This window comes from Pseudoliparis swirei, chromosome 8 (genome assembly GCF_029220125.1).
Source record: "Pseudoliparis swirei isolate HS2019 ecotype Mariana Trench chromosome 8, NWPU_hadal_v1, whole genome shotgun sequence".
NCBI classification, from domain to species: domain Eukaryota; kingdom Metazoa; phylum Chordata; class Actinopteri; order Perciformes; family Liparidae; genus Pseudoliparis; species Pseudoliparis swirei.
Window position 1 is genome coordinate 12,607,406 of NC_079395.1, and position 27,584 is coordinate 12,634,989.

General features: G+C 43.4%; 2 protein-coding genes across 3 annotated transcripts in view; one reads left to right on the forward strand and one right to left on the reverse strand.

Moving 5' to 3' along the window:
* The first annotated feature begins 501 nt into the window (after positions 1–501).
* Positions 502–12,419, forward strand: LOC130197783 (mitogen-activated protein kinase kinase kinase 13-A-like). Its single transcript, XM_056420669.1, has 11 exons — positions 502–1,085; positions 2,571–2,658; positions 3,543–3,644; positions 4,500–4,565; positions 4,676–4,704; positions 4,812–4,949; positions 6,381–6,467; positions 7,773–7,847; positions 7,970–8,076; positions 10,661–10,841; positions 10,957–12,419. Exons 1-11 carry the CDS (start codon positions 927–929, stop codon positions 11,938–11,940), a joined length of 2,016 nt encoding a protein of 671 aa, XP_056276644.1. The 5' UTR covers positions 502–926; the 3' UTR covers positions 11,941–12,419.
* A 99-nt stretch (positions 12,420–12,518) lies between these two features.
* dnah9l (dynein, axonemal, heavy polypeptide 9 like) overlaps positions 12,519–27,584 on the reverse strand; it is a 34,940-nt gene continuing 19,874 nt past the window's right edge. Inside the window, exons 52-89 of one of the 2 annotated variants that reach the window (XM_056420667.1) lie at positions 27,454–27,537; positions 26,950–27,059; positions 26,664–26,826; positions 26,406–26,529; positions 25,906–26,048; positions 25,645–25,806; positions 25,287–25,346; positions 25,040–25,213; positions 24,798–24,944; positions 24,344–24,457; positions 23,482–23,625; positions 22,787–22,969; positions 21,774–21,779; positions 21,453–21,554; positions 20,982–21,116; positions 20,650–20,823; positions 19,569–19,701; positions 19,325–19,427; positions 19,019–19,141; positions 18,706–18,910; positions 18,232–18,396; positions 17,989–18,129; positions 17,712–17,882; positions 17,508–17,630; positions 17,212–17,405; positions 16,947–17,095; positions 16,711–16,838; positions 16,369–16,506; positions 16,126–16,215; positions 15,862–16,053; positions 15,659–15,778; positions 15,297–15,356; positions 14,905–15,087; positions 14,637–14,819; positions 13,529–13,644; positions 13,246–13,358; positions 12,975–13,115; positions 12,519–12,769 (exon numbers count right to left, since the gene is read on the reverse strand). In XM_056420667.1, the coding sequence (XP_056276642.1) occupies positions 12,522–12,769; positions 12,975–13,115; positions 13,246–13,358; positions 13,529–13,644; positions 14,637–14,819; positions 14,905–15,087; positions 15,297–15,356; positions 15,659–15,778; positions 15,862–16,053; positions 16,126–16,215; positions 16,369–16,506; positions 16,711–16,838; positions 16,947–17,095; positions 17,212–17,405; positions 17,508–17,630; positions 17,712–17,882; positions 17,989–18,129; positions 18,232–18,396; positions 18,706–18,910; positions 19,019–19,141; positions 19,325–19,427; positions 19,569–19,701; positions 20,650–20,823; positions 20,982–21,116; positions 21,453–21,554; positions 21,774–21,779; positions 22,787–22,969; positions 23,482–23,625; positions 24,344–24,457; positions 24,798–24,944; positions 25,040–25,213; positions 25,287–25,346; positions 25,645–25,806; positions 25,906–26,048; positions 26,406–26,529; positions 26,664–26,826; positions 26,950–27,059; positions 27,454–27,537 (5,244 nt within the window). In that variant the 3' untranslated portion in view covers positions 12,519–12,521. Of the gene's footprint in view, positions 12,770–12,974; positions 13,116–13,245; positions 13,359–13,528; positions 13,645–14,636; positions 14,820–14,904; positions 15,088–15,296; positions 15,357–15,658; positions 15,779–15,861; positions 16,054–16,125; positions 16,216–16,368; positions 16,507–16,710; positions 16,839–16,946; positions 17,096–17,211; positions 17,406–17,507; positions 17,631–17,711; positions 17,883–17,988; positions 18,130–18,231; positions 18,397–18,705; positions 18,911–19,018; positions 19,142–19,324; positions 19,428–19,568; positions 19,702–20,649; positions 20,824–20,981; positions 21,117–21,452; positions 21,555–21,773; positions 21,780–21,844; positions 22,182–22,786; positions 22,970–23,481; positions 23,626–24,343; positions 24,458–24,797; positions 24,945–25,039; positions 25,214–25,286; positions 25,347–25,644; positions 25,807–25,905; positions 26,049–26,405; positions 26,530–26,663; positions 26,827–26,949; positions 27,060–27,453; positions 27,538–27,584 lie in introns of those variants that run through there. The other variant, XM_056420668.1, reaches the window with a different exon arrangement.

A 27,584-nucleotide genomic window follows, 5' to 3' on the forward strand; every position in this document is an offset into this window, starting at 1 on the left:
ATCCAACAATTGTGTCCTCCGGGGTGTCGTGGTTCATGGCATCGCAGCTCCTAGGAGTCATGTTTTATTCATGCCTTGACTCACTGTTCTGGCTCCTCTAGCACTTGACTGCTGACAGACTGAGAAGAGTCCTAACTTCCCATCGCTGTTCTCACCTTTCCCTGCACAGTGATGTCAGCACGGCTGTCGTGCCTGACGATGTCACCGGGTCATTCCTGTCAGGCTGAGTAACACGATGTCCCCGACCCGGCTTCTCTGGTGAGTGGGTTTGTTTTTAGATGCAGAGTTTGAACGATGGATTTAGATATTTGAGACAGTCAACCTCGTTGCTCACTGATTTACTATGTCTGACACGCTATAGGCCCTCTCTCTCTCTCTCTCTGTCTCTGTCTCTATCTCTCTCTCCTTCTCTGTGTGCGGTGTGTGTAGAGCTTTATATAGACACAGTTATCCAGGAAGAAGGAATCCCCTGGATGCCAGTGACCATATTTGAACAGTGCGTCTGCTCCAGGCCGACTGCACACTGCAAACCGTAACTTGCACACACTTAAACACTCACCTCTCCTTCATCTTCTCGCTCTGTGTGTGAGCTTTTTTTGTTGTAGTTACACTGGATCACCACTATCAGGCAATGTAATACCTTCTCTACTCTATTGGTGACTTCTCCTGACTCAGAGGGAGCAGACCTCTCTCTCTCTTTCCAGCCCTTTCTGGTTTCCTCTCTCTGGCACTCTGCTGACTGACAGCGTCCCCTCTGACCCTGTGGAGGAAACGACCCCTCTTCTCTTCCTTTCTTATCCTTCGCTCTCCGTGCTGATCTGGGACTTGTATACTTTTTGGGGCAGCGTTGGCGGTCGTGGGTGCACACCTTGGTGCTGTGTGTGTGTGTACATGTGTGTGTTTGTGCGAGCGTGAGTCAGTATGCCATGTCGTCCCCCGGCTCGTCGTTTGTGCAGATAAAGCATGAGGACCTGCTCTTTTACGAGAACTGTGGAGGAGGCAGCTTTGGGAGCGTCTACAGAGCCCTCTGGATATCCCAGGACAAGGAAGTGGCTGTGAAGAAACTTCTAAAGATTGACAAAGAGGTAAGAGGAGACCCCCCCCACACACACACACACACACACACACACACACACACACACACACACACACACACACACACACACACACAAGAACAAACAGAACAATCATACATGTATTTCTCAGAGACGCACACAAGTTTAAATTTAGGATCCAGAGTATTTAGAAGTTATAAACTTCTCTGTGACACATTAGTTTACACTTATTTTCCAGATTGTCTTTGGACAGCCGAACCCTATTTCACTCCCTCCCTGATGTGTTTATCTTAAACATACTTATCCTCATCCCCCTCCTCTGCCCACTATGTGTGGATGGAGCAGTTGTATTTATGCCAGCACTCCCTTGTTCCTCCCTTTTGTATTTTAAGAAGACGTGTGTAGGAATTTGGGGCTTTATGCACCGCAGTTCAGTCCAGGTTTGTTCTCCATGAGAACGACACGCTGGGACTCCAACAGTCCCGTGCATGTGATTTAGTTTGGGCTGATGGAGGCTGATGGAGGCTGATGGAGGCTGATGGAGGCTGATGCCAGGAAACTGTTAGGAGTTAGTGTGCTCTGTGGATTAATCGGCCACATGGTGTTTTTGTTATTGCAGCAGATTTATACATGTACATCAGGCTGACTGCATAAAACAGAGGAGGACTACATTTGATTTGTTGTTTGAGTTATCTCTCTCTCTTACTCACTTTCTCACGCTAACACAAACACATGCAGGGTGGGCAGGGATGCACAACTGTGTGTGTGTGTGTGTGTGTGTGTGTGTGTCTGTGCAGTTCATATATACAACATACTAATTGATGGATTATGGGAGAACTGCAGCTTAATGGATCGTTTTGCTGCAACACTTCATGTGAAATGGAGCTGCTGGTGAACACGCTACATTCACACAGTGGTGGAAGAAGTATTTTACTCAAGGAGAAATTGCAACATCATACTATGTTTTTACTCTGATTATTATTTTAAATGCACTTGTGATATGTATATTTATTAGACATATTAGCAACAAAATGTAGTTAAAGTATATTTTAAAAAAGCATTACTTGGCTAAATGTGCAAAAAGATTTACATAAACTGATGTAAATACTGCTAATCTCACATGTGGGAATAAAAAAATGCTCTTTTTAAAAAAAATTATATTTCAGTTTGATTTAATGTAATTGATGATTAGGTATTATGTTGCTTGGCAACCGTTGCATATTCCACAAATACAGACCTGCTCAGATTAATGGCATGTTGGTCACTGTGATGTGCACGGTCTGTGTTTGGGGACTAACCTGTGTTATGAAAGAGGTTCAGACCTCAGCGGTAATATAATAACTTTAGAATAGAAACTCTAACTAGTAAATTTACAGTCTTTCAGGAATGATCGGCACATGATTTTCTTGAGGATCGTGTTTCCTTGCCAATGTCAGATATTTGAAAACTGATGGAGGACGTGAATGAAGTTGTTCATAACCCTTTGTTTCTATCTGTTCTTGTCTGCTCGTCCAGGCTGAGATTCTCAGTGTCTTGAGTCATAAGAACATCATTCAGTTTTATGGAGCCGTGCTGGAATCTCCCAACTACGGCATTATCACAGGTCAGAATCCACGTGTGTGTGTGTGTGTTAGCTTTATTACTGTTGTGTGTATTAGATCCTCAAGGCACAATTTGCGAACACGTTAGCACATGCTCCTTTAGCCTATGCGAACACGTTAGCATGCCTCCTTTTTAGCTATCTGTTTGAAGGATCGGTGTGTGTAGGCAGGTTCTTGTGCGTTTCCTGGCAGGACATTTGTAACTGAGACCAGCATGTTTGGATGTGGTTGTAATCCTGGATGGGGTCATCCGACACACCACCACAGAATTGTCCAGCAACAACTATGTTGGAGCTGAGTCTAATAAAACCCAATGCTGACTAAAAATAAGAGTACAGTACGTAAAAGTAAGTTTGGTGCCAGTAAAATGCATTTTGCCCGACATTTAAAAAGACAGATTTGTCCATGTTCGACTCACCAGACAACTTTCATTTGACATCCTCCTCTCTCTTCTACTGAATGGTCAGATTTAACACGAAAATGAGAAAAGGTGAAGAGTTCAAGAGATAATCTGGATTAGACAGCCAGGGTGTGAAGGTTGTGATCTTTCCCACTGATTTGAGAGCTCCTCTGTGTAGGTGTCTGAGCTGTGCCAGACTGTGTGTGATGTTTCTCAAACATTATAATACTTTCATGTAAACAACTGCCCTGCACAAACTAGTTTGGACTAATTTCTGTCACTTCGTTTTTAGCATCTCAGTCATTTTTATTCAAATTTATGTCAGCTAAGTAACATAGTTGTTACACACATGGAGGGAAATCTGCTGTAACTGCATAAATAAAAGTGTATATATATATATATTCTTTCAAATGAATGCGTAGCCCTGTTCTCCTATAATGACAGTGGCTTGTGTTTGTGTGTGTGTGTGTGTGTGTATTCTGGCAGAATATGCCAGTGCAGGATCTCTGTACGAGTACCTCTCCAGTGAGCAGAGTGAGGAGATGGACATGGAGCAGATCATGACATGGGCCATAGAGATAGCCAAAGGTACACGTTTTATTATTATTATTATCATTAATAATAATACACATCTCTCGGTCAGAGGTAGGAGCACTCATACACTCACCAGTGATCTGTTGACTGTCACACTCAAGTCATCATGTACAAGACTTAATTTAAAGACAATTGCTACAACCTCATTAGGCCGAATTAAAGAAACGACTAAAACTATAAATATACAGAACAGTAAAACATATACATTTGGACGTATATATATTTGAAATATACTTTTTAAACCTGGGGAAAGAAAAGTTGGTAAATGACACCTGGCTGATTACTGGGGCAGTTAGTGGTGGAACAATAATATAACATTTAGATTTGTAAATGTTGTCTTTGATAGATTTGAAGGTAATAACACGGTAAAAAGGGAAATACATTAATTAAAAATAGATATCACAACAGTAACTTTGAGCCTCAGTGAATATTTTTGTTAACCTGAAGCTCAAAACAACAATAATCCCTCTCAATCAGCATCTATGACCCACTGTGTCTGTCTGTATAAATAAGAAGAAACAACCAGTTCGTCAGCACTCATCCGAGAGGAATCTACAAAACTAGTGGGCACGGCGTAGAAAAAGACCCAAATATAGCGAGATCCAAACACCAAACAGGACCAACGGCAGTTCCCAAACAAGAGTGAATTTGAGGTCGTGTTTCACCTGCTGGCGAGCGCCTCCTGAAGCAGACATTGGGCTCATTGAGCTGGAGTGGAGACTAACTTTTAAATTCTACTCACTGCCTTTAGATGCTGGAAGGAAATTCCACCCCCATAAAAATCTGAATAAACCTCAGACGGTTGTAGTATTGTTCGTTGCCAGGTATTGATGCTCGACTTCCTTCCAGGGATGCATTACCTCCACGCAGAAGCTCCAGTCAAAGTCATTCACAGAGACCTCAAATCCCGGAACGGTAAAGCACTGAGCACAATAACTCCTTTCCTAAGTCTAAAGTATTCGCCATTTGTGTGTTGGCTGTACTGTGTTACTATGTCTCACAGCTTTGGTTTCTCTCTTTCACAGTGGTAATGACAGCAGACAGAGTGCTCAAGGTGTGTGTCTTGTGATGGACAGACAAAAACAAATCAGCATTTTTTAATTCAATTCAGGCACCCGGGTGTTTCTATGTTTTCTTCACTGCACTCTGTCTGGGTTTTAGATCTGTGACTTCGGGGCGTCTAAGTTCCTGTCTCACACCACACACATGACGGTGGTGGGCACTTTTCCTTGGATGGCTCCTGAAGTCATTCAGAGCCTTCCTGTCTCGGAGACCTGTGACACCTACTCCTATGGCGTGGTGAGTCGGTAGTACTCATCTATCTATATATCAATCTTTCTGTCTATCTGTATATCTATCTGTCTATCTATCTATCTGTCTATCTATCTGTCTATCTATCTATATCTCTATATATCTATCTATCTATCTATCTATATATCTACCTATCTGTCTATCTATCTATCTATATTTCTGTCTATATATCTATATATCAATCTATCTGTATATCTGTATATCTATATCTACCTATCTGTCTATCTATCTATCTATCTATAAATCAATCTATCTGTCTATCTGTATATCTGTATATCTATATCTACCTATCTATCTATCTATCTATCTATCAATCTATCTGTCTATCTGTATATCTGCATATCTATATCTACCTATCTGTCTATCTATCTATCTATCTATATATCTGTCTATCTATCCATCTATCTATATATCTATATATCTATCTATCTGTCTATCTATCTATATATCTATCTATCTGTCTATCTATATATCTATATATCTATCTATCTGTCTATCTGTATATCTATATCTATATATCTATCTATCTATCTATCTATCTATCTATCTGTCTATCTATCTATCTATCTATCTATATCTATCTATCTGTCTATCTATATATATCTATCTATCTGTATATCTATATCTATCTATCCGTCTATCTATCTATCTATCTATCTGTCTATCTATCTATCTATCTGTATATCTGTATATCTATATCTATCTATCTATCTATCTATATATCTATCTATCTGTCTATCTATCTATCTATCTGTCTATCTATCTATCTATCTATCTATCTATCTATCAATCTATCTGTCTATCTGTATATCTGCATATCTATATCTACCTATCTGTCTATCTATCTATCTATCTATCTATATATCTGTCTATCTATCCATCTATCTATATATCTATATATCTACCTATCTGTCTATATATCTATATATCTATCTATCTGTCTGTATATCTATATATCTATATATCAATCTATCTGTCTATCTGTATATCTATATCGACCTATCTGTCTATCTATCTATCTATATATCTGTCTATCTATCCATCTATCTATATATCTACCTATCTGTCTATCTATCTATATATCTGTATATCTATATATCTATCTATCTGTCTGTCTATCTGTATATCTGTATATCTATCCATCTGTCTATCTATCTATCTATGACATTTAACATCTAAGAAGTTTGTGTTGAATTAGGAAACATTTTGAAACAAAGGTTTATTTTCCTCAAAGTAATGCATCATAAAAGTATGGTTTGGTTTCAGTATTTAGCTATTGCTAAAATATTCTCCGCTTTACTGTATTGGGTATTTTTGAATTTTTTATTAAGACATTTTCACAAATATTCAGGCGAGTTGCATGAAATAAAAGACGAGCAACACGTCTGAATGAACCCACATCGTCTGTCCTGTGGCCAGGTGCTGTGGGAGATGCTGACTCGTGAGGTTCCTTTCAAAGGTTTTGAAGGCCTGCAGGTTGCATGGCTGGTGGTGGAAAAACAAGAGGTAACACACACACACACACACACACACACACACACACGTGAGCACACCTTTCTGAACACACTGTCAGCATGTCGACTCATTAGAGTTTGAGATGGAGCAACAATGCGATGCTCTCATGGTTTCCACTGCGAGCTGGTGAGGCTGAGTTTGGGTATTTTTAGGCCTGATGTCAGTTCTCTGCTCTTGTAAGGCCTGGATACACAGCAGCGGAGCTCGGCCAGACCCCCCCCCCCTGGCTAAAGCCTTTGTGAGAGAGAGAGAGAGAGAGCAGTGGTAGGAGGGTTAATTCAAGAGGTTTATGGGAGGCGGGAATGATGTTTATATGGTGTATGTGTTGCAGTTATTGATGTGCCTGAATCCCCCCACCCCTCACACACACTGGGTTCAACAAACAACTCTGAGAACCTGATTCCTGCGTAGCTGTTGGCTAATCTCCAAATACTCTCCCTAAATAACTTTCTCTCTCTCCCTTTCCCAGTCTCCCTCTGACTCCCCCTCCGTTGCTCTGCCTCTCCTCCTGACCCTCTTACTTGCCCTCTCTCCACTTAGAGTCACTTTTCTCTGGGGATTAATCCTGAAATATCACTGTTTCCATTCACTGGCCTGTGCGGTGGAGCTGTGTGCCGGCTTCATTCAGACCTTTGTGATGGGATCTTTTCAGCAGGGACTCAGTGCAACGTCGAGGTTTTGAGTTCTTACTGCAGTTTACATGTTGTAGAAAGATATACATGGACCCACACACTCTCAAAAGTATCCATTGAGTGCAAATTAAAGGATGTTTAGATTAAGAACTCAGCAGTTCATAATGTGTGATAGCATCTTATAAACACAGATAACCTATTGAAACAGCCCCGTCTCATAGTGCGCCGGCAGCGTTGGACATTTCACATAAAGTTTTCGGCATTTCTTTTTTTCTCTGAGCTCTTCTCACTAGTTTGAGATGGGTGGGACTTGGACTGCTGACAACCAATCAGGATTCAGCAACATTTGATTTTAAATGACAGCAGTGGGGCTGTTTCCTGTTTTCCGGCCACTGTCAATTAAATCTGATAAATCCAGACCCACACAGTCCTGATGCCAAATACTTGTTGATGACTAAATATTTGCAACACTGATCATCAGCTTTAGCTATACTTTTTGTTTCCTTAACATGCACACCTTTCGATTTAAAGACACGTTTTCAGGGGCTGTAAATAGTTTTTAGTAAAGGTTTCATTATTTTTAAAAACATGGTGGTACTTTTTAGTTGTTTAAAATAAAAAGTATGTACAAGTACAAGTACCTTGTATGTGTTTGTGTATAAAGAGGCTGACCATCCCTACCAGCTGTCCAGGAAGTTTCGCAGAGCTGATGAGAAAATGTTGGCAAGCAGACCCAAAGGTAAGCAAAATGGACAATGGTTACAGTGGTTAATCTCCTAAAAATGTCTCTGACTACATTTTCAAAGACATGAAAACCAGCTGCGTCAGCTGCTGATTGATCCTGTGTGCATGCGTCTGCAGGAGCGTCCGCAGTTCAAGCAGGTGCTGGTGAACCTGGAGACCATGGCCAACGACAGCAGGCTACCGGACCAGTGTAACTCCTTCTTACAAAACAAGGACCAGTGGAGGTATGCACACACACACACACACACACACACACAATATTGTATACATAACTGCACTGCGTCTGGGAATGAGGCAGGTCATTTTTAAAGTGTATGAAGTAAAGTCTTGTTCAGAATGACAAATGCAGTCTATGATTTACTGTACTTCAAATAAAAGTCAATATGCACCCACGCACAAATTCAACATAGTCACACACGTGCTAACATACACGGTGGACCCGACAGCTCAGGAGAGAAGTTGTATGTGTGACCCTGTGCTCTACTTTGGTCTATAATAAGCTCTCTGGAAAGTGTCCATGGAAGAGATTCCTCTGCTCCTCTACTCTGCCCTTGCGCCACCACGGGGAGAAAGACAGGGGGGTGGAGGAGAAATCAAGTATGAAAAGTTCAGAAAGCTATTGGGTGCATGTGAAACCTGAAAAACTGAACTAGGGAGAAATACAGCGGGTGGCAGGAAAGGAGACAGGTCGGTCGACAGGGGGGGAGAGAGGAGGAGGAGGAGGGAGCAGAAGAGACGAGGTGTGAGATTCTGTGCATTTTTAACATGAATACAACGAGGCAATAAATTCTGAGGGAAGTTTTGGGTACGGGTGGAAAAAGTTGGATAAGGAAAGGGGGAGGCAAAGAGGAGGAGTGAGGAAGAGTGAGGGAGGTGAAGGGGCGGGATGAATGAAAAGGGAGGTGTGGAAGGAACACAGGAGGAGGAGGAGGAGGAGGAGGAGGAAGAGGAGGTATGGCTGTGCGTCATGTCGGTCTATATTTAGTTGCTGTGGGTTGATTGTGTTTGTGGATGCAGGTTCATGGACAGTCACCACTCAGTGACCTCTTGTGGGAACACACAGTACTGTCCTACATATTTTAAAGGAAGTCAAGTAAACTAGATATGTGACGTCACGTGGTCTGCCACAGGACACTGGAACACACTCATTACCTTCGCATTGAAAATGCCGGAAGGTTATGTTTTGATCGCCGTGTATTTATTTATTTATTTATTTGTATGCGTGTTATTCGCAAATCTCAAAAAGTATTGAACCGAATCGCATGAAATTTGGTGGGATGATTGTTTATTATCCGGGGACCAGTTGATTAGATTTTGGGATCGATCGGGTCAAAGGTCAAAGGTCATGAACAGGTCAAAATCTTTCGCAGAACTCAAAAAGTATTGAACCGAATCGCATGAAATTTGGTGGGATCATTGTTTATTATCCGGGACCAGTTGATTAGATTTTGGGATCGATCGGGTCAAGGTCAAAGGTCATGAACAGGTCAAAATCTTTCGCAGAACTCAAAAAGTATTGAACCGAATCGCATGAAATTTGGTGGGATGATTGTTTATTATCCGGGGACCAGTTGACTAGATTTTGGGATCGATCGGGTCAAAGGTCAAAGGTCATGAACAGGTCAAAATTTTCTTGAATCGCCTGAAATTTGGTGGGATGATTGGTTATTATCCGGGGACCATTTGATTAGATTTTGGGATCAATCGGGTCAAAGGTCAAGGTCATGGAAAGGTCAAACTCTTTTTTTACCATAGCACGATACATTTTTGTCCAATTGGCATGCAACTAATGCCAAAATGTTCATAATTCAATGCCCGATCTTGTGATATGCGAAGGTATGCGCTCTACCGAGTGCCCATTCTAGTTACCTTTGCATTGAAAATATATATTTATTTGTATGCGTGTTCCTCGCATAACTAAAAAAGTGTTAAACCGAATCGCATGAAATTTGGTGGGATGATTGGTTATTATCCGGGGACCATTTGATTAGATTTTGGGATTGATCGGGTCAAGGTCATGAAAAGGTCAAAATCGTCTTTCTACCATAGTTGGCATGCAACTAATGCCAAAATGTTCATAATTCAATGCCCAATCTTGTCATATGCGAAGGTATGCGCTCTACCGAGTGCCCGTTCTAGTTAAAAATAGGTTTATCCTTCTAATGTAAGCCAGTGTGCAGTGTCACTTATCATCATTAACATTGATACAGTTCCATAGCACACAGACATGTTGAGCATTAGTATGTCATGTGTTTATATAAAAAGAGAGGAAATCTAGTTCTCTTAAAAAGTACACAATATAATAAAAGTGTAAAAAAAAAAGTAATAATGTTGATGCACAGCATGATCCCTCATCCAATGCACAGAATAAATAAAAAAACTGTTGTAAATCTTGAGAAAAATGTCTTTTGCGGTGGAACTGAAGGATATCAGTCTGACTGACCTGCATGGACAGACCATTGCAGAATGTCCTGTAATTACAAAATGTAAAAGTACATACATGTGTAAAATTAACCGCATAAACAGCGGCAATGAGTACACAAGTTATTGTGTGTACCATTTGTGTTTGGTAGTTTGGAACCACAGAGTAACCTGTGTCCAGGTGCAGAGCACCACAGTATCACTCGTGTACAAGTACATTACAGATCTTGAGAACATTAACTTTTAAAAGAGTAGCGTGTTTGAACAATTTAGCATGTGCTCCTGTAATATTCATCAGATTATCTTTACCTGTGGTTAACTTTCTGTTAAAGCCCCGTCTGCATCTACACAGTCCCAATCGATGACGTATATTCTGTCACACTCCAGGTGTGAAATCGAGGCGACCCTGGAGCGCCTTCGAAAGCTGGAGAGGGAGCTGTACTCCAAAGAGAAGGAGCTGGAGGAGAGGGAGAGGAGGCTCAAACTGTGGGAGGAGAGGCTGGTGGAGCGCTCCAACATGTCTCCCAGTCCCACCTCCCTCCTCATGGAGCGCTCAAACATCTCACCGGTAAGTGGAAGTTGATTTATGTTCTTTTAGCGCTCTGAACAGGTTTATATTTACTCAAATACTCTTTATAATGACACTTGTCCTCCTCTTCTTCCCTTCTCCCTGACTTCATCAGTTCTTCACACCGATGTCCATCGGTTCCTCCGGCTCCTTCTTCCGCTCGCATTCTCAAGACTCCAACAGCGCTACGGTCAGCAGCGCCGGCGTCAGCAGCGCCGGCGTCAGCAGCGCCGGCGTCAGCAGTCTCTTCCGCACCCTCAGCAATGGAGACACGGAGAGGGGGAGCAGTGCGGCGCTGGAGAGGGGGATGGGCTCGCTCGACGGCGGGAGGCTGCACGCCGTGCTCCGAGGGCTGCAGGGGCGGCTGGGAGAGGAGGACGGGGACGAGGAAGGAACCCTGGAGGAGAAAGGCTGGGGGCAGAGGGAAAGAGACGAGACTGGGGGCATGGAGGGAGGAAGGGTGCAGGTGACGCTCAGGAGTTTCCCAGGCGGTGTGGTTGAGAGGGAGGAGAGGACGTGGGGGGAGGGGGACCGGGAGAAAGGAGGGATGCAGAGGAGCAGGGTGACCACCATAGTCCGAGGGTATTCGGGTGGGTTTGGAGAGGCTGAAGGGGAGAAGGAAGGAGGATGGGAGATAGACAAGTTGGGGGACAGGAAGGATGATAAAGGGATAGAGGGCGCTATAGAGGGAGGGAGGCTCCCGACCATGTTCAAGGGTCTCCATGGAAGTATGGGGGGCTTGGGGGACATGTTGTCCTTAGACATGGAGGAGATGGGGGAGATGGAGAGACTCGGTGACATGGACATGAACATGGGCGACCTGGGAGTGATGAAGATGAGGAGTGAGCTGGGGGTCAGGGGTCGCAGGAGTGACATGGGAGTCGTGCTCCAGGGAATCCGAGGTGACCGCAGCAAGGCCATCAGCCAAAAGATTAGAGGTGAAGTCGGGGTCATCGGTCACTCGGGGGTGCAGGTGAGCATGCGGGCTTCGTCCAATCAGAACTCTGTGAAGAGCTGCAGCGTGCGACACGGAACCAAGATCAACATGGCCACCGCCGCCATGGACATGATGGAGCTAGATTGGTCTGACAGTGACTAGACATCCGCACACGGAGAACACACGGAGAAATACACAAAGGCCAAACCTGAATGATTTTGACTTGTTAGCACATGTAGTGTCAGAGCTACAGGACGTGCATTAGAATCTCCAGTTTAAAAACAGCTGGTTTACACATTTTTGTTAATTCTTTTTTATTGAATGGATGGATCCTATACCCACGTGGACTGTGAAGTAGGAAGGAGCGAACAGACAATCAGAGGTTGTCTCGTCATGTCGTCAGAATGACTTCACCTGTGTAATTTAATGCGCTATTAAACCCGCTGCATAACATACTGCAAAACAACACACTGTCTGATTTATATTGTGTTCTTCTTCTTCTCCTGCTTAAAAGTTCTTTTGTAGTTTAGATTTGATATGTTCAAAACAAGTTTGGACTTTATCGGTTCTGACTGTGATCTAGCGCGTGTGCATTTCTTTCTGTATATTTTATCATTTTTCAATAAAAAGAAGAAATTCAACATTCCAGTCTATGTGCATACGTTTTCTAAATCTGACAATATGAATGACAAATCGTCTGAGGTGACAACGCGATGCCCAATGAAATAACATCTCAGCTGCTCTCACACACTGAGCAGCAGAGCCACGCCGGCCAGCACCCACTTGGCGGGCCGCTCCCTGGTTTTGAGGCTGAAAGTCCAAACGTAGGTGGGTCCTCTGATCTTGGTCTTGTAGAGCGGACACTCGTAGATATTCCTGGTCTCCTGGCGGTCATTGGGCACAGCTCGCACGGAGATGACGGGCATGGCGGGGGTCAGTTCCTTTAGACGGGCTTCAGCAATCACCCCAGCCTGAGTGTCCCATCTCGCACCTGTGAGAGGAGAACACAAGCGATGAGAACAGGACCAATGCTATGTTCAAATCTCAGGAATTTAAACATCACAGAAAGGGAGGGAATGATAAACATGTCCACGGGGGGAAAACAAGTTTTCACTCTCAATGTCCAAGAGATAGGAGATGTAACATAAAAAGACTCTCCATGTTGCCGCTCAGACCGCGAGGCCGTGTTCGTCTACCTTCCATGTAGAGGCCATAGATGTAGGCGCCCTCTCTGGCGGGTTGATTGAACTCTTCCTTAAACTTCTTGGTCACATCCACCGTCAGGATTACTTTATCCAGAGGCCACTCGTTCTTACGCGCCAGAGACTGCATCACCGCTGGAAAGTCAGAGCAACATACAAAATAAAAAAGGATAATTGGAAAATAGAGAAAACAAGATAATGGGAGAGTCGTGAGTCGAGAATATATTTGAGTCACGCCTCGTTAGCGCTCCTATCTGAGCGTTACCAGTGAGGAAGGACTGTGGGTTGAATAGTCCAGACAGCCAGACCACACTCGGCAGAGACAAGTCCTGGGTCCAGCTGTCCAGCTCTTTACAACGCTGCAACACATCATTATACCTGACACACACACACACACACACACAAGTTAGAGTCATGCCAGTGTTCTGAAAACTGAAAAAAGCTACTGCAGATAGATTTAAACTAAAGGTAATGTAAAACCGATATTGAAATGTGTTGCTATACATTTTTAAACACCCACACACACGTACACACACACACACACACACCATATAGCCAGGCTGTAGGTGGAGGGATAGGCCAGCTTGGTCCAGGTATCAGGGACGTTGTCAAAGAACAGGGCTGATTGCAGCTTCTCCATCTCAGAGGAGATGGCCAGTTCACCCTTTGAATACACACATGGAAGACGAGAGACTCGAGCAATTACTAACACACACAGCCCCAGTACCCTGTTTACACGACAGTGTGGGCGCTGTTCATATGAAGGGGGCAGGATGGGTTGGTGGGTCAGACCAAGAGGGGTGTACTGTACGCAAACATAGAGACACACACAGGTTTTTACATTCGCTTCACTAGCGTGAGTAATCTCACGTTCTGGTGCAGCAAAGCGAGTATCCTGCCACTCCCACCATTCAGCAGCACCTGTCTCTGTGGGCGTGGCTTCTCCCTGAAGACTAAAGAGTCAGACTGGACATTGAGCATGACCTCACTACGACACGACTATGACCTCAGGTGGCCTCGTCCGCTCCAACTCCAGACTTTGAGACTCTTATCAGGAGCAAAAAAACATCCCCAGTTCTCCCATTATGAATTCCTCCAGACTCAGGTCTATGTCAGCGTTACAGCTCAGGTTGAAGTGAGTGCTGCTTTATTTTTTTCAAAGCCAAATGTTTTTCACTATTTACCCACTGATAAGGTAATCAGAAGAAAAGTACATTTTGTAAACTTAAATCTTTTTGTTTTGCACTTTTTGTTTAATTTATTTTGAGTTGAGCTGCCCCTCGAGACCCTGAATTTTTCCACAGTGCAGCGTTGGTTGTTATAGATTCAGTGTGTATTTTCAGCAAGTAACATTATTTGGGTATTTTTGAAACAATTTCTCAGTGGTTGGACTTTTTTATTCTCTGTTTGTGTATGAAAGTCACTTAGGTTTTTAATTCAAATTAATTCTGTGTAAAAGGGAATATTTCTAACTTGTTTTGTTGTGCTGTTCTACTGAGATATTCTTTACTCTCTCAGGTTCCCACTGCACCATTTTTTTATTTAATCATTTTGAGAAGTTGGAAATGATCCTTGATTAAGGTCGGGGCGAGTCATGGTGGGGCGATGGTGGGTCCCGCAGCCAGACCAGTTCAGAACCACTGGTTTGAAGCATACCTTGAGTCCCAGGTCCAGCTCCTTGAGCGAGCGCCGTATCTCGGAGATGAGTGTGTTCATGCGCTCACACTCCTGGAAGCACACCAGAATGTAAGGGGACCGTTCAGCTGTCTTAGAGGTGATGTCGGACATGTTGTACTCCTCTGGCAGCTTCTCCAGCACCTCATCTAAAATCGTTTTCACCTGAGGGGGCGTGGTATATTGAGTATAGATAAAAATGATTTAGTGTTATCATTATTTTAGATGTGTGGGTTGATGGCGTAGCTACGTTCTCCTCCAGGGTCTGTGAGGCCCCCTCCCCCATCACGGCGTCGGGAGACTGCAGCTCCAGCAGAGTGTGGAAAAGGTTATCTGACGTCACTGTCAAGAACTCAATCTCTGCGTTGGGGTGCAACCCATAATGCACTGGGCTCTCGTGGGGCAGCATCTCATCGATGAAATCATGGTATCCCTGGACATATAGAAAAATAAAAAGTGAATGGCATCTATTTTTTTCATTTGTTTATCACAAACGCCAATGTTAATAATGTTGTACTTTTATTGAAAGTGTTTTACAGCTTTACTGCTTGTGTACACTTGTGTTCAGAACAGTGACGTGTTCAACTGAAGAACAGCTGAGGATGAAAGTTAAACTGTGTGAAGATATCCACCTCTAGTTACCTTGTAGTCCAGGTTGGAGGGGACAACAAACCCCGGAACCAAAGAAAGCTTCCGGTCAAACTGAGAGAAAACAACAGAGAGACGAATGTTTAGCCTGAGATCTCTTAGAAGCTAAAACGGTCCTCGGTGGCCTACGTCAGGCATGACTGCTTGCCAGACAAACTTTCATCTGCATGTGAAATATCTGGCCCAAAAGTAGCCAAATTGCGGCTAACTACGTCAAGTTTGCACTAAATAGAAAAGCTACACCTGGCACATTTCACATTTGGTGCTCTTGTGCTAGAACACAGCTGAGCATGCCGCATTTGAACCCCAATCATCCAGACAATCGCTTTGGCTTTCTCTCAAACAAAAGTACAAACCTGGTTGGGCTGCATGTATTCCTCCAGGTATGTTCTGCAGAGCCGTCTGTCCCAGTCATCGGTGATGTGTCCTCCATACATGATCTCCCCAAACAGATACCTCAGGTCCTCCCACGGCACCTTTTATTATCACAATCATTATGGAAGCCACTGCTGTACAATCATCATCTGTTTCACTCACATGCATCAACAGCACAGCCCACCTGTGCATTAGCCTCCAGGTAGTTATAGAGGACGTTGACCGATATGGTCAGGTCTCCGGTGTTGAAGGGGTACTTTCGGTTCCAACCTTGGGATCCAAACTTCCTCCTCTCTGCCACACAGGCGTGGAAGTAACACAGAGAGAAGAGGATGGTCTTAAACTCCTGCTCCCGGCTGCACTGGTCCAGGATGTCCTAGAAAGAGACCGATGGGGCAATGAAGAAACAAACGGCACTTGTGGCACAAAGCGCTCCGTCGACACTCACCTGGTCAAAGTTGTCCAGCGCAGCATGCAAATTGGCATGCATGCCCGTCGGAGGTTCATTGGTGATCTTGATAGCGTTTTCCAGAATGCCCTGAGGAAAACACATACAATCTGTATGTAATGCCACTACTTAACAGTGTAGAACTGTAGCACCTAGATCAAATATACATGGGCGCCTGCCTTCATTCCATGTGTAAATGATTGGTTCACTGGTGACTTTACCGCATGCACACTGCATCCCTACCTGTGGGATAATGTGTTCCTGGGGTGTTGGTGCCGGCTCAGCGCTCATGAAGACTCTGTAGTCCGGATTGCTGCCCTCACAGCAGCGCTCCAGGAGCTTCTCCAGTGAACCCAGCCAGCGCGCCACCAGGTGGATGTTCTACAGGCAGGTGAATGAGAACACATCATCAAAATCAAGTGCAGGGCAGTGACGGGGTGAACTTTGAGTATTGAGAGTTTCAGTAATGAATTCTTATGAAAAGGGAGCATGGAACATGAGAGAATGATTCAGTCACATATTGATTACCTAGAAGAAAAATAAATATGATTTCTATCTATAAACATATCTCTCTTCAAGTCAGACCTGCAATATAACCCAATGGCCCTCCTTGGCAGCCATCTCCATGGCAACCTCAGCCACAGCTTCCTGGCCCTGGCCCAAGGACACGTTGTGAAGCTTCCCAAGGTCGATAGTGAAACCCAGCTTCCTCCCTGGGAACAGAAATGTGTTGATGTAGATAAAAACCTCCCATTGTGAACAATCTTCATGTGATTATACTACATCCATCCATCCAAGTGACTCCACTCTCTTTCCAGTACCCAGTGACTCCACGTCTTTAAGTGGGTCCACTCCAGGGGACAGGATGAAGAACACGGGGGAGGCTGGACCACTTTCTCTGAATGACTTAGCAAATTCAGTCTTTCGGCCCTCTGTATACTTCACCCCGAGTTTCTCCTCCACAAAGTTCCTACGGTATAACAGGAAGAGCAGAAATAGTCTGGGTTTGTGGAAAATGTCAAGAAAAGTCGATAATCCAAAAAGAGTAAGCACACTTAACATAAGAGGAGAACAACCCTTCCTCACCTCAGGGCGTAGGTCATCCGATCAGGTCTCAGGGCTCTCATCATGATGAGTTTCTGCAGCGAGCTTTTCCCTTTCCACTCCTGAGGAAACTTCTCTTTCTCAGGACACTCAGACTCCACCATCTTCTTCCAGCGCTTCGGAGAACCTTCAATGTCCCGATCCAGACAACGAAACTCATCAGTGAAACTCATCACCTAGGCAACGACATGACACAGCAGGTTGCAGTGGCACAATTCCATTTCCAAATTTGAGCCGGGCAAAAAAACCCTCCCGTGTGGATGTGTGTGTGCGTGCACCTTGATGGCGCTCCACGCTGAGTTGGAAAGAAAGTCCAGGGGGCTGACGTAGTGATGGTCAATGTTAAAACGCAGCAGGAAGTCTAGCTCTCGCACATCTATCTCTTTACTCATCAGGAGCAACTGAAAGAGAACGGACAGTCAGGGATGGAACACACTCTCTCTGACGCTGACACACACACACACACACACACACACACACACCTGGAACGCTAGCTGTGCAGTAAAGGTGAGCTTGTCTCTTTCAAATAGACCCCTGCTGATGTAGTTGAAGGTGGAGAAGGTAACACCGTCTATGAGCGTGTTTACTCTGCTCTTCACATCCTCACAAGCCTCGGCCATCTCCACCGCCTTGTGGAAAACCACGTTAAAGGCCTGAGAACAAGAATTATGACATAGTTGGTGATGCTCATTGTATATAAATTCATCATAATATGAATGTCGGCTTCTTTATAATTCGGTCTCTCAGTTGAGAGCTGACCTTGAGGCTGAACTGGTACATGGGGTTGATCTTGTTGAGATCGTTCATGATGAAGTAGAGCAGCGAAGCTCTGACGGCCACCGGACGGTAGAGTTCTCTGGCTTCGTTTATCTTCACCTCGTTGACTTTAGCTTCCAGGACCTGAGAACAGGAACATGTTGAGGTAAGTATTCAAAACAAGTGAACTTATTGTGACCTTCACGTCAGGCTGTAACGACTGGGCACACACACTTGCCCCGTTACCTTCATCTCGATCTCGGCAGCTGTGTGCTTGGTGGTCTCAAGCTTCTCCACCAGCACGTTGTCACCCAGGAAGTTACTCTCTGCAGCAGACAGCCTGGACAGCAGCTCGTCCTCCAGCAGCTTCAGCTCGATCTTGAACATGTTCTGCTGTGTGGTCAGTTCACTCTGCAGGGAGCGTACACGGGCAGGTGGGGTCATTTTGAAGAATTGCTTACTCATCCCTCTTCATATACTAAACAGATGTATCAATAATAGAAAACATATCAACAGTACCGTTGGATTGTATTTAATATTATAGTGAAAAGTGTCCATTGAAGCGGTAAAGTTATCGAATCTTAAAAATGCTACTACTTTCATAATACAGTATATTGTATTGGGAAAACCGCCAAACAGTGGATCCTAATGTTTTAGGACCAATAACAATTTTTCAACTGCACAAAGGGGAAGAGGATCCTAATAACTAACTGAGCCCACCTTAAAGTGCTCGAGGTCTGGCCTCTCCTGATTCACCACCTGGGCCAGCAGCTGGTCCTCCAGACCATCCCTGGTCACAGTGAAGTTGATGAGCGTGGTCTGGGCTTGAATCTCTGGCTTGTAGTGAGGATTGGCCAACTTGGTGTGGAGGATCAGTCGGAAGCCTGGGTGGAAGAAACACTCCTTGTCCCCAACCTTTATACAACTGTGAGACAGCGGTACAGAGGGAGGAAGTGTAAAGCCCAAGCGGAGAGGAACCAACGGTGGTTTGTTTCGTGTGTGTACACATGCTCACATGTGTGTGTGTCCATACCTTCCCTTCTTGATGGTGTTCCGTCCCAGCAGAGGGTAAATAACAGGGTCAATGGTCTCCTCGAGGTTCTCTATGAGCACAGTGTCCCCTGCCACGACAGCCTGCTCTATCACATCTACATAGCTGGAACAACATTTAAACAATGAAAAAAGAAAAAGTCAACAATTAGTGTCTGGTCTCCCAGACAGAGAAAATAAAAGTGGCACTAAGAGCTAGAGCATCTGATATATAGCAGCAATTCAGGGTCTGTATAGAAAGCTTTTATCTCTACCTGAGGATGTAAGATAGGAATAAGGACACACTCACCCTCTCTGCCCGAGACTGACAACCTTGAGGCCGCTGCCATGGCGACTCTTGATCCACTTGATGCCTTGCAGCTGAGGGTCAATGAGGAGAGGCCAGCGCTCACCTGAAGCGACACATGGTCCACACGTCCACAGTCAACTATTGAGCAAACCTAGCACTGCACTTTTGTATTGATGCTGACTCCCATCACCATGGTGATGTAATATAGTATTATTGTATTTGTATATTTACTGCCACTACTCACAGTTTGTGAGGATGGACGCATTCTGAGTTGACATTTTGTCTCCCGGTAAGCCCTCATTGTTCCACTGGGCTACCATCGCATCATCAGTCAGCATCAACACTGGATCCAAGTCTTCTGTCATGGGGATGAGCATCTGACGGAGAAATGAGCAAACTAAGAAGAGATGCCATCATGGGAGTGGGGGCATGGCGGTGCAGTGGTTAGCTCTGCACATCATCCCCGTATGGACACATCATGTTATGGAGCCTATTTTCTCCTCTCCAGTCCAATTTATTTGAGTTAATGGTGCTTTTCATGCTGAGAGGAAGGTACACATTCCTCATCTGTTAAGAAAATGCTCTGATCAGTGGTCTTGTAATGTTTTAGTAATGCTTGTTCACTTTAGTTTCGTCTTTCTGTTCACACAGGTTTTCTTTTTTGACTTTCATTTCCTGACCTTCACGATCCTTTAAGAAGGAGTAGAATCACCTTTAAAATCTATTTGTTTGTTTCCTCCTGTAATGTTAGTGATTTCCAAAGAAAGCAATGTTTATCTGCTTCACTAACAATATGTCCTGATTATACCTCTTGACAGACCACATTTGATTTCTTTTGTCAAAGTGCATTTGACGACCAATTAAAAGACCATGGAAGACAGCAAGATCAGTTTCACTCTCCAGACAAATTGAGGAAGGCCCGTGTTTTGTGTACTGGAAGGTTTTCTTCTGCAACGACTGTCAGCAGAGAACTAGTGACGACGAGACGAAGCGTTCCAGCTAATTAGTTCACAGAACGGTTCATTTCTCGAGAGGTTGTGTCCCCACAAGACTGCTACAGAGTGTAAAACAGGCGGATGTATTCAAGATGATTTAAACCATGACTAATTGTCTTGTGAGTAATGCATCAAATGTGTGTAACTCCATCCTTTGACGTCAGTGGTTTAACCGTCACAGGGCAGGGAGTGTTCTTGTATAACTAGGACAGTGATGTACAGGGGAGCCTTTATTTGGGTTTTTTATACTTGTTTTGGCATTTTGGGTGTCATCAATGACCTCATTTGTCTAAATGAACAACACAACACTTCATCATTGTAGGATTGTACCTTTTGGCTGCGCAGGAAGGGCATCCAGAGGTTGTCCTGCAGCTCTCTCCTGTACTTCTTGGAGAAGGAGCCGGCGTATGAGATGAAGGCTGCGGTGAGGAGGACGTCCCCACTGAGAGTTCCCTCCTGTTCATGGTACTGAGCTACTGAGTGGGCCCATCGTACATTCTCACTCTGAGAAACAGAACACATGAAGTGAGACTCTGTACAATAAGCAACTCTTATTCACAACATATTTGGTATACAACATACTGCACTAAAACAAAATGTTTAAATTCAGCATTAAGAAAAGTGTATCAAAGTAAACTCCCATTGGTCTTGGCTGTGCCTACCGCCAGGCCTTTGACCAGCCGGTTGGCTAGCTCTATTGTCTTGTTGGTGCGGTTGACCTCCTCTTGAAAGCAAAGTTTCTCTGAAGTGGCTTTCTCAAAGGCTGTTGTCAGAGTTTCCAGGCTACAGTCCAGCTCCTAAGAGAGAAAATATGATGATTTGTGTTCCTGGATGTTCCTTAATAAAATATCTTGAATGCTGTGTGCATGCTGTAAATGACCTGACGAATAAATTTAAATAGCACTGTGAAACCACACATTAACCTCTCTAGAATGCACTTAGCAAGGTCCGCTATTATACCGCCAGTTCAACCGGATAATAAAATACGTCCAGGAGCAATCAGAATTTGAGAGATATTGCTGCAGGAGAATGTGGAGTGGTAGTGGAGGCTTATATATTTAACTTTATGCAAAGACAGAAGATGAAAGAAAGATAAAGAAAAAGAAAAGGAACAATCATTTAAAGAGACTTACAGCCAGTTTCTTCCTGATGGCCTCTAGTTTCTCGGCCGCCTCAGCCAGATCAGCATTGGCCTGAGACAAACACATCCTCTTCATCTCTACCTGACATAAAACCTGAGACAAAACAAACACGCACACACAGACCAGTTTCACCCATTGCATTTTGAGATATATGTATATATAGTGCAATCAGTAAACTTCCATGTCAGTTGTAAGACATGCAGACAAAACTATAACCAGAAAACGTTATCTATATGATCAAATATCATGCATACATTGTGTATTTTATATTCTGATATATAAACACAGCAAAGCGGTAAACTTTGTACTTACAAAAATCTATCCAGGGCAGCAATAGTTGGGGGAAGAGAAACATAAAATCATCAAAAACCAGGAACACTCACCTGGCCGCCTCAGCCTTCCTATTGAGAGGGTCTGGGAACGTGATTGCCCAGACTTGGTCACTGATTTTGACTGGCATGATGTATGGTCTAATATCTCAGAAGTATCACGCAATCCAGACCATCAGCAGATTCACTACAATTTCATTCATAGGACGTATCTCACCCCTGTGAAAATGCATCACATGAAAATAATTACCAGTCCTTTATGCACTTTCTGCCCACTAAACACTCAAGGAACATATCTTCACATGTTCTGGGATTGCTCCCCTGTTTGTCAGTTTTGGAACAATATTGCATCCAAGTTATCTGTCTTGATTAATGTTACTGTGCCTGTCACTCTCAGTGTTTTGATTCTAAATGTTTTGATTCAGACTTTCAGCTCTCTAAAATCCAAATGCGTGTTGCATTTGCTGGACTTACAGCTGCTAAGAGAATGATTGCAACCCGTTGAAACCACCTCATGACTTGTCTGTTCGAACATGGATGCTTTCCTTTTTGGATGTTGTATATATGGAGATCTCTACAGCTCGCATAAATGGAGCATCAGAAAAGACTTTGGACACTTGGGTCAACATTGCTGACTCTTTGAAAAATATGCTGTAGATGTGTGCTATCGCCCCTTACTTCTAATTGAACATGTCCTTGGTCCCTATCAATGTTATTTGTCTGTCTGTCTGTCTCTTGTGTTGTGTGTATATTTATGTCCCCCCCCCCCTCTTTCCTATCTGCTTTATGGTTCTGAGAGACTCCTTTGCTCTCAGCATATTGTTTGTAATTTGAAAGGGCACCATGTGTTGGTGTTACGCCATCCTGTGTGATTATGCTAAATAAAAACATTTGATCGCAAAAAAAAAAAAAAACAGGAACACTGATAAACATCTCACACACCGGTTTAGATCGATTGACACTAAACATGTATGCCAGCTGGTGACATGTGTGTACCTCATGGAAGCGTACGATGTTGATCACCCAGGCACAGAGCCCCGCAGCAGCCGAGGATTTCTGTCGCACAAACTCGGGGTTGAACTCGGGGTCACTGAGGTGGTCGTCTCTCACAGATCTCACTGTGGCCTCAGGGATGTGCTCTTTGTCAAAGTTCACCAGAGCTTGCAGGAAGTCGTCCACCTGCATGTGCAGAGGTGTGTGTGTGTGTGTGTGGATTACATAAAATGGTTTGACTTCATGATCTCCATATATGATTTTAAATCATGAGCTGGAATTATTAAAAGTTAAATCATGTAAAAATACACAATTTGACAACTGTCTAGTAAAGCGTTTATATAAAACGGAAAAAGAGACTTTACCAAAGTGCTTCTCTGAGATCAAAAATCTAATAAAATATAGAGGTTGTAAAACATTCAGTATAATACAGCCTTTTAGAAAAATAGATAATATGTTATGTATAATAATACAATTTAAATAAAATCAGGAAACTAGGATCTACAAGGCAGTCAATATATCATCACAAAAATATGAAAAAGATACATGAGAAATAAAACAGCAATAAGTAGTGTAAAATGTGACAATGTTATTTCAGCGGTAAGGGGAATATTTATTTGTAATGGACTTTTTGGCTTTGTGGTTGCCAGCCATTAATCTAAAAAAACACTCTACGATACATGGCCGTAAAAGATCACCTTGCTCATGACCATCTTGGAAGCCTTCCAGCTTCGGTCTTTGGGGATTCGGCCTTGGGGAGACAGGAGCACCAGAACAGCTGCTGAGACGTTGGTAACGATAGCTGGAGGGTTGGGGAACGTCCTCAGCTCTGTCAGGTTCAACTGGAATCACACAAACACACTCACATGACAACCTTGCAGTTTTTTGAAATATTTGCATCACTAGCAAAGTGTTCATATAAAATGAATTAAATGAAATGACATAAAACTAATATAATTAAAGTCGCAAGCAGCGATGAGCAGGCCTTTGCACCTTTGCCATAGTTTAGCTTTTCCAATGCGTGTGCTGAGTTTTGTCAATATGAGGCGAGTGGGAGGAGTTTGTTTCAATAGATTACTTCCTGTTTCACCCCAGTAGTGGTCGATTTAAACGGAGTGAAACATATAAAAATCTTCTTCATCCATTGATGGTGCACAACTAATTTGGGAGCAATAAGACCTACGCTACAGGAGGAGTTTAAAATAAATGTGTTTACAAAAAAATTCTAAATAAAATCTAGTTTGGTCCAGAAGCATTTTTTCTCAAAAACAATTTAACGTTTATGGAGTGAGGCAGTGGCTCTTGAAAGTTAGATGTTTGTAGGGGGCGCTATTGAGGCATTTCACGCCTCCAACCAAGCCAACCATAACATTCATAAATACTTTTTTCAAGCATGTTAAGTCTGTCAAAAAGGCCCTTCATGTGAATAATGAAACTAATACGAATTGATACAGTTTCAATAAAGTTTCAATAGGGCATTTCCAGCCCTCCGTTGTCTGTACCTGGGCCCTAATAAATCGCTGGATTCAGGTATATTGTATGTATACACAAGTGATTTACTCTGTTCAGTGTATTGAGTGCTGTGTTGGCTGCCTGTAGGGCCGGTTCAGCCTTGACCAGGTCGTCCTCCGTCTCCTGCTGCTGTTTGGTCACTTTAGCTTGGATCGCCGCCACCTGAAGAAACAAAGCAACGACACAAAAGAGTGAGAAGTCGACTATTTACTCCCAACGTATTGTTGCAAGTTTAGCTGTGGTGTAAACTAAACAAGTGGCATGAAAGTAAACTCAAAATGATTTTGCTGATCCAGGACTTCACTTCTATTTTTACTTTTGCATTAGAACATAAGAAATGGAACCCACACACACACACACACACACACACACACACACACACACACACACACACACACACACACACACACACACACACACACACACACACACACACACACACACACACACACACACACACACACACACACACACACACACACACACACACACACCCACCCACCCTTTGCTCCTCTGCATCCGCCACAGCTCTCTCTTGGTTGAGTCTGTCTGTCTGTTGTCCTATTTTAGCGATGAGAGCCTCTATGTCTGTGTTCCTCTGCCACAGCTCCACCTCCTGCACTGCTAGCTTGGCTTTTAGATCCTCTACCTGAGCAAGACACACAGGGGTTCAAAAACAACATGAAATGGTGTGACAGGTCAGGAGAATACATGGAGACGGACAAAGTAGATATATTGTCTGACCTGTGACGCAGTCGTCTGCAGTTTCTGTAAGCCGTTCTCTAAGCGCTCCATCTTCTGGGTCAGCTCTGTGCGTTTCTTCCCCAGCAGGTTTCCATACAGCTTCATGAACTCCAGGAAACTTTTTGGGGTTGTGTAGTTGAAGTGTTTCTCATTCTGTTGGTACTTGACACTCACCTGTACGACCGAGAGACAATGTCAGAGAAGGTGTCGGGAGGGGTTATCCCCCAGGTGCTTTGCAACAACTCACCTCATTGACACTGGTGTGAGCGTAGGAGATGAACTCACTGATAGATGCACGCACATTTGGCTGCATAGGATAAACACGCACAGGCATTTGGGGAATTATTACACTGGCAGGTATCAGTTAGAGTAACTAAATTGTTCTTAATATACATAATATCATCAACACATCTTATTATAATTCCCTTCTGCTGTATAATTACATGTAATAATATTTATGGATACAACTGGCGTATTATCTACATTTTCACATTACGTTTCTACTATTAAAGATACACGTTTCTATTCCTGAACTCCTGAAGAGAAGAGGAAGAAGTTCATCTTTAAATAAAGTGAATATGAATGCTGGGTGAATGAGCTGACACCTCCAGTCCAGGTATCTTCTCTATGAAAGTCGTGCTGACAGACTGCAGGGCGAGCTGAGGCCATTGGTGGAACCAGTCTATGGCTGTGCAATTCACCAGCGCCGGAAACTTTCGTGCACGTGTTCGTAATGTGAACCCAACCGGGGAGAAACACAAGACGACCTGGTGGACAGACGTATTTGACAATCAATGATATGAGAAAAAGGGGTTTAAATAATGCAGCTGTCATATTACATTTCACAAATATTAATGATGCAGTACCTTGAGCTGTCTTCGTATCCTCTCAATAAAGAAGCTCCAGCAGTTGTCTCGACTATCTATGAGTCCTAATCCTCTCAGCTCCATCCGGATCGATGTCACAATCATATCCACTTCTTCATCACTGAAGAGATCTGGAATATCCCCTAAATAACACAAACAATGCTGGCTCAAAATGTGTATTTGACTAAAGATCTCTTTATTATTATTTATTATATCTCATTTAAAGTGCATTAAAATCAGATTAAAGTGCTTATACAAAGCCAGTGTAACCTGGGAGTGAATCATCATGATCCATGTCCCACCCCAGTTATGAAATATATATATTTACAGATACTTTTCCCACCACTAACTTTGATATGTATCTAACCTCTGAACAATTTGTCTCCGCTCTCAATAAAAAAAAAAACAATGCTGAGAAATTTAAATTGTCTGAGGTTTTTTTCGTCTGTATATATATTTTTGCACACTAAAGCAGGAATTGTAGGTCAGAGTAGCAAAACCTGAGGCCAGCATATCGTTGATGAGCACCAGGAAGCGTTCATCTGGAATCTGGGCGTCTGTATGAAGGAACACTGTCCCGATGTTCTTCACTCCGACCTTTATATACAACGCTGCTATATCGCTCTGGAGATGAGGGGGTTGCAGAAAAGGTACAAAAGAAACGTAAGTGTGGCATAATACTGGTTAGTCAAGCACTAAGTTTTACATTCCAGACACGGGTGGCATTTCATATCAAATGTGTGTGAATGCATGTTAACCTTTAGGTCATTGATGCCATAACCTTTACGCAGAGTGATCTGGAAGACTTCCAGCAGGCTGAGGAAGGCAGCCAACCGGCACAAACTCTGCTTCCCACTGCCTCCCACACCAACCAGCAGAGCGTTACCATAAGGGGCCTCCAGGATACGACTGATACGACACCTGAGCACAAACAAAGGACATGTAATCGTGTGTGTATGCTTCATATGAGCTAATCTGTGTCAATCCTCCCTTGTACATGTGCTCAGAAGGTATCTGTAAAGCTGCAGCGTCTCTGTGTCTTACACATGTTGGATAGCTTCTTCAAAAAGTACCAGATCCATGACAGCGTGCAGCTCATTATAATGCTCCAAAGCATCAGCCAGCGTCTTCTGGAGTTTCTCCCAGTCTGAAGCCTGTCAAGACGGGCAAATAAAGCAACCTGGCTCTTGAGTACGGACAGCTGTGCCCAAGTAACGATGTGGTAACTTCCTGATGCGTCATTCGATGAAGTTCTTATCAAGACTTGAGTCAATTAACTTTCAATTCAAACCTCATAGAGAGAAGAAAGGTAATTAGTTTGCTAATGACTGCATTCATCCTCATTTATTTTCTGACAGATTAGACATGACAGCTGAATTTGTGCCATAACGTTTTTGAAGATGTGAGCAACAGTTAATCTACATAATAAATTGATTAAAGTCCAAAACAATTAAACTCATCTCTTTTATTACCACGGTTAATACAGAATAAATGGATGCTTGAAAGTCCAAATCGTAGCTAGCTTGAGTGTTTATGAATGCCTCGAACCTGGTGATAGCGAGGCTCTCCCACTCCCTGGGCAAAGTGACAGAACACCAGAGGCTGGTGGATAAAGATGGACTCATCTATTCCCTGAAATTCGAAGAAGCAGAGATATGAAAAATGCAAGAAAATACAGA

What these genes read in the sequence shown, in the direction of transcription:
- LOC130197783 (XM_056420669.1), top strand. Translation starts at nt 927, where the DNA reads ATGTCGTCCCCCGGCTCGTCGTTTGTGCAGATAAAGCATGAGGACCTG. An exon ending in TTCTAAAGATTGACAAAGAG is followed by an intron (nt 1,086 to 2,570) that starts GTAAGAGGAGAC and finishes CTGCTCGTCCAG; the next exon opens with GCTGAGATTCTCAGTGTCTT. An exon ending in TGGTGGTGGAAAAACAAGAG is followed by an intron (nt 6,468 to 7,772) that starts GTAACACACACA and finishes TTGTGTATAAAG; the next exon opens with AGGCTGACCATCCCTACCAG.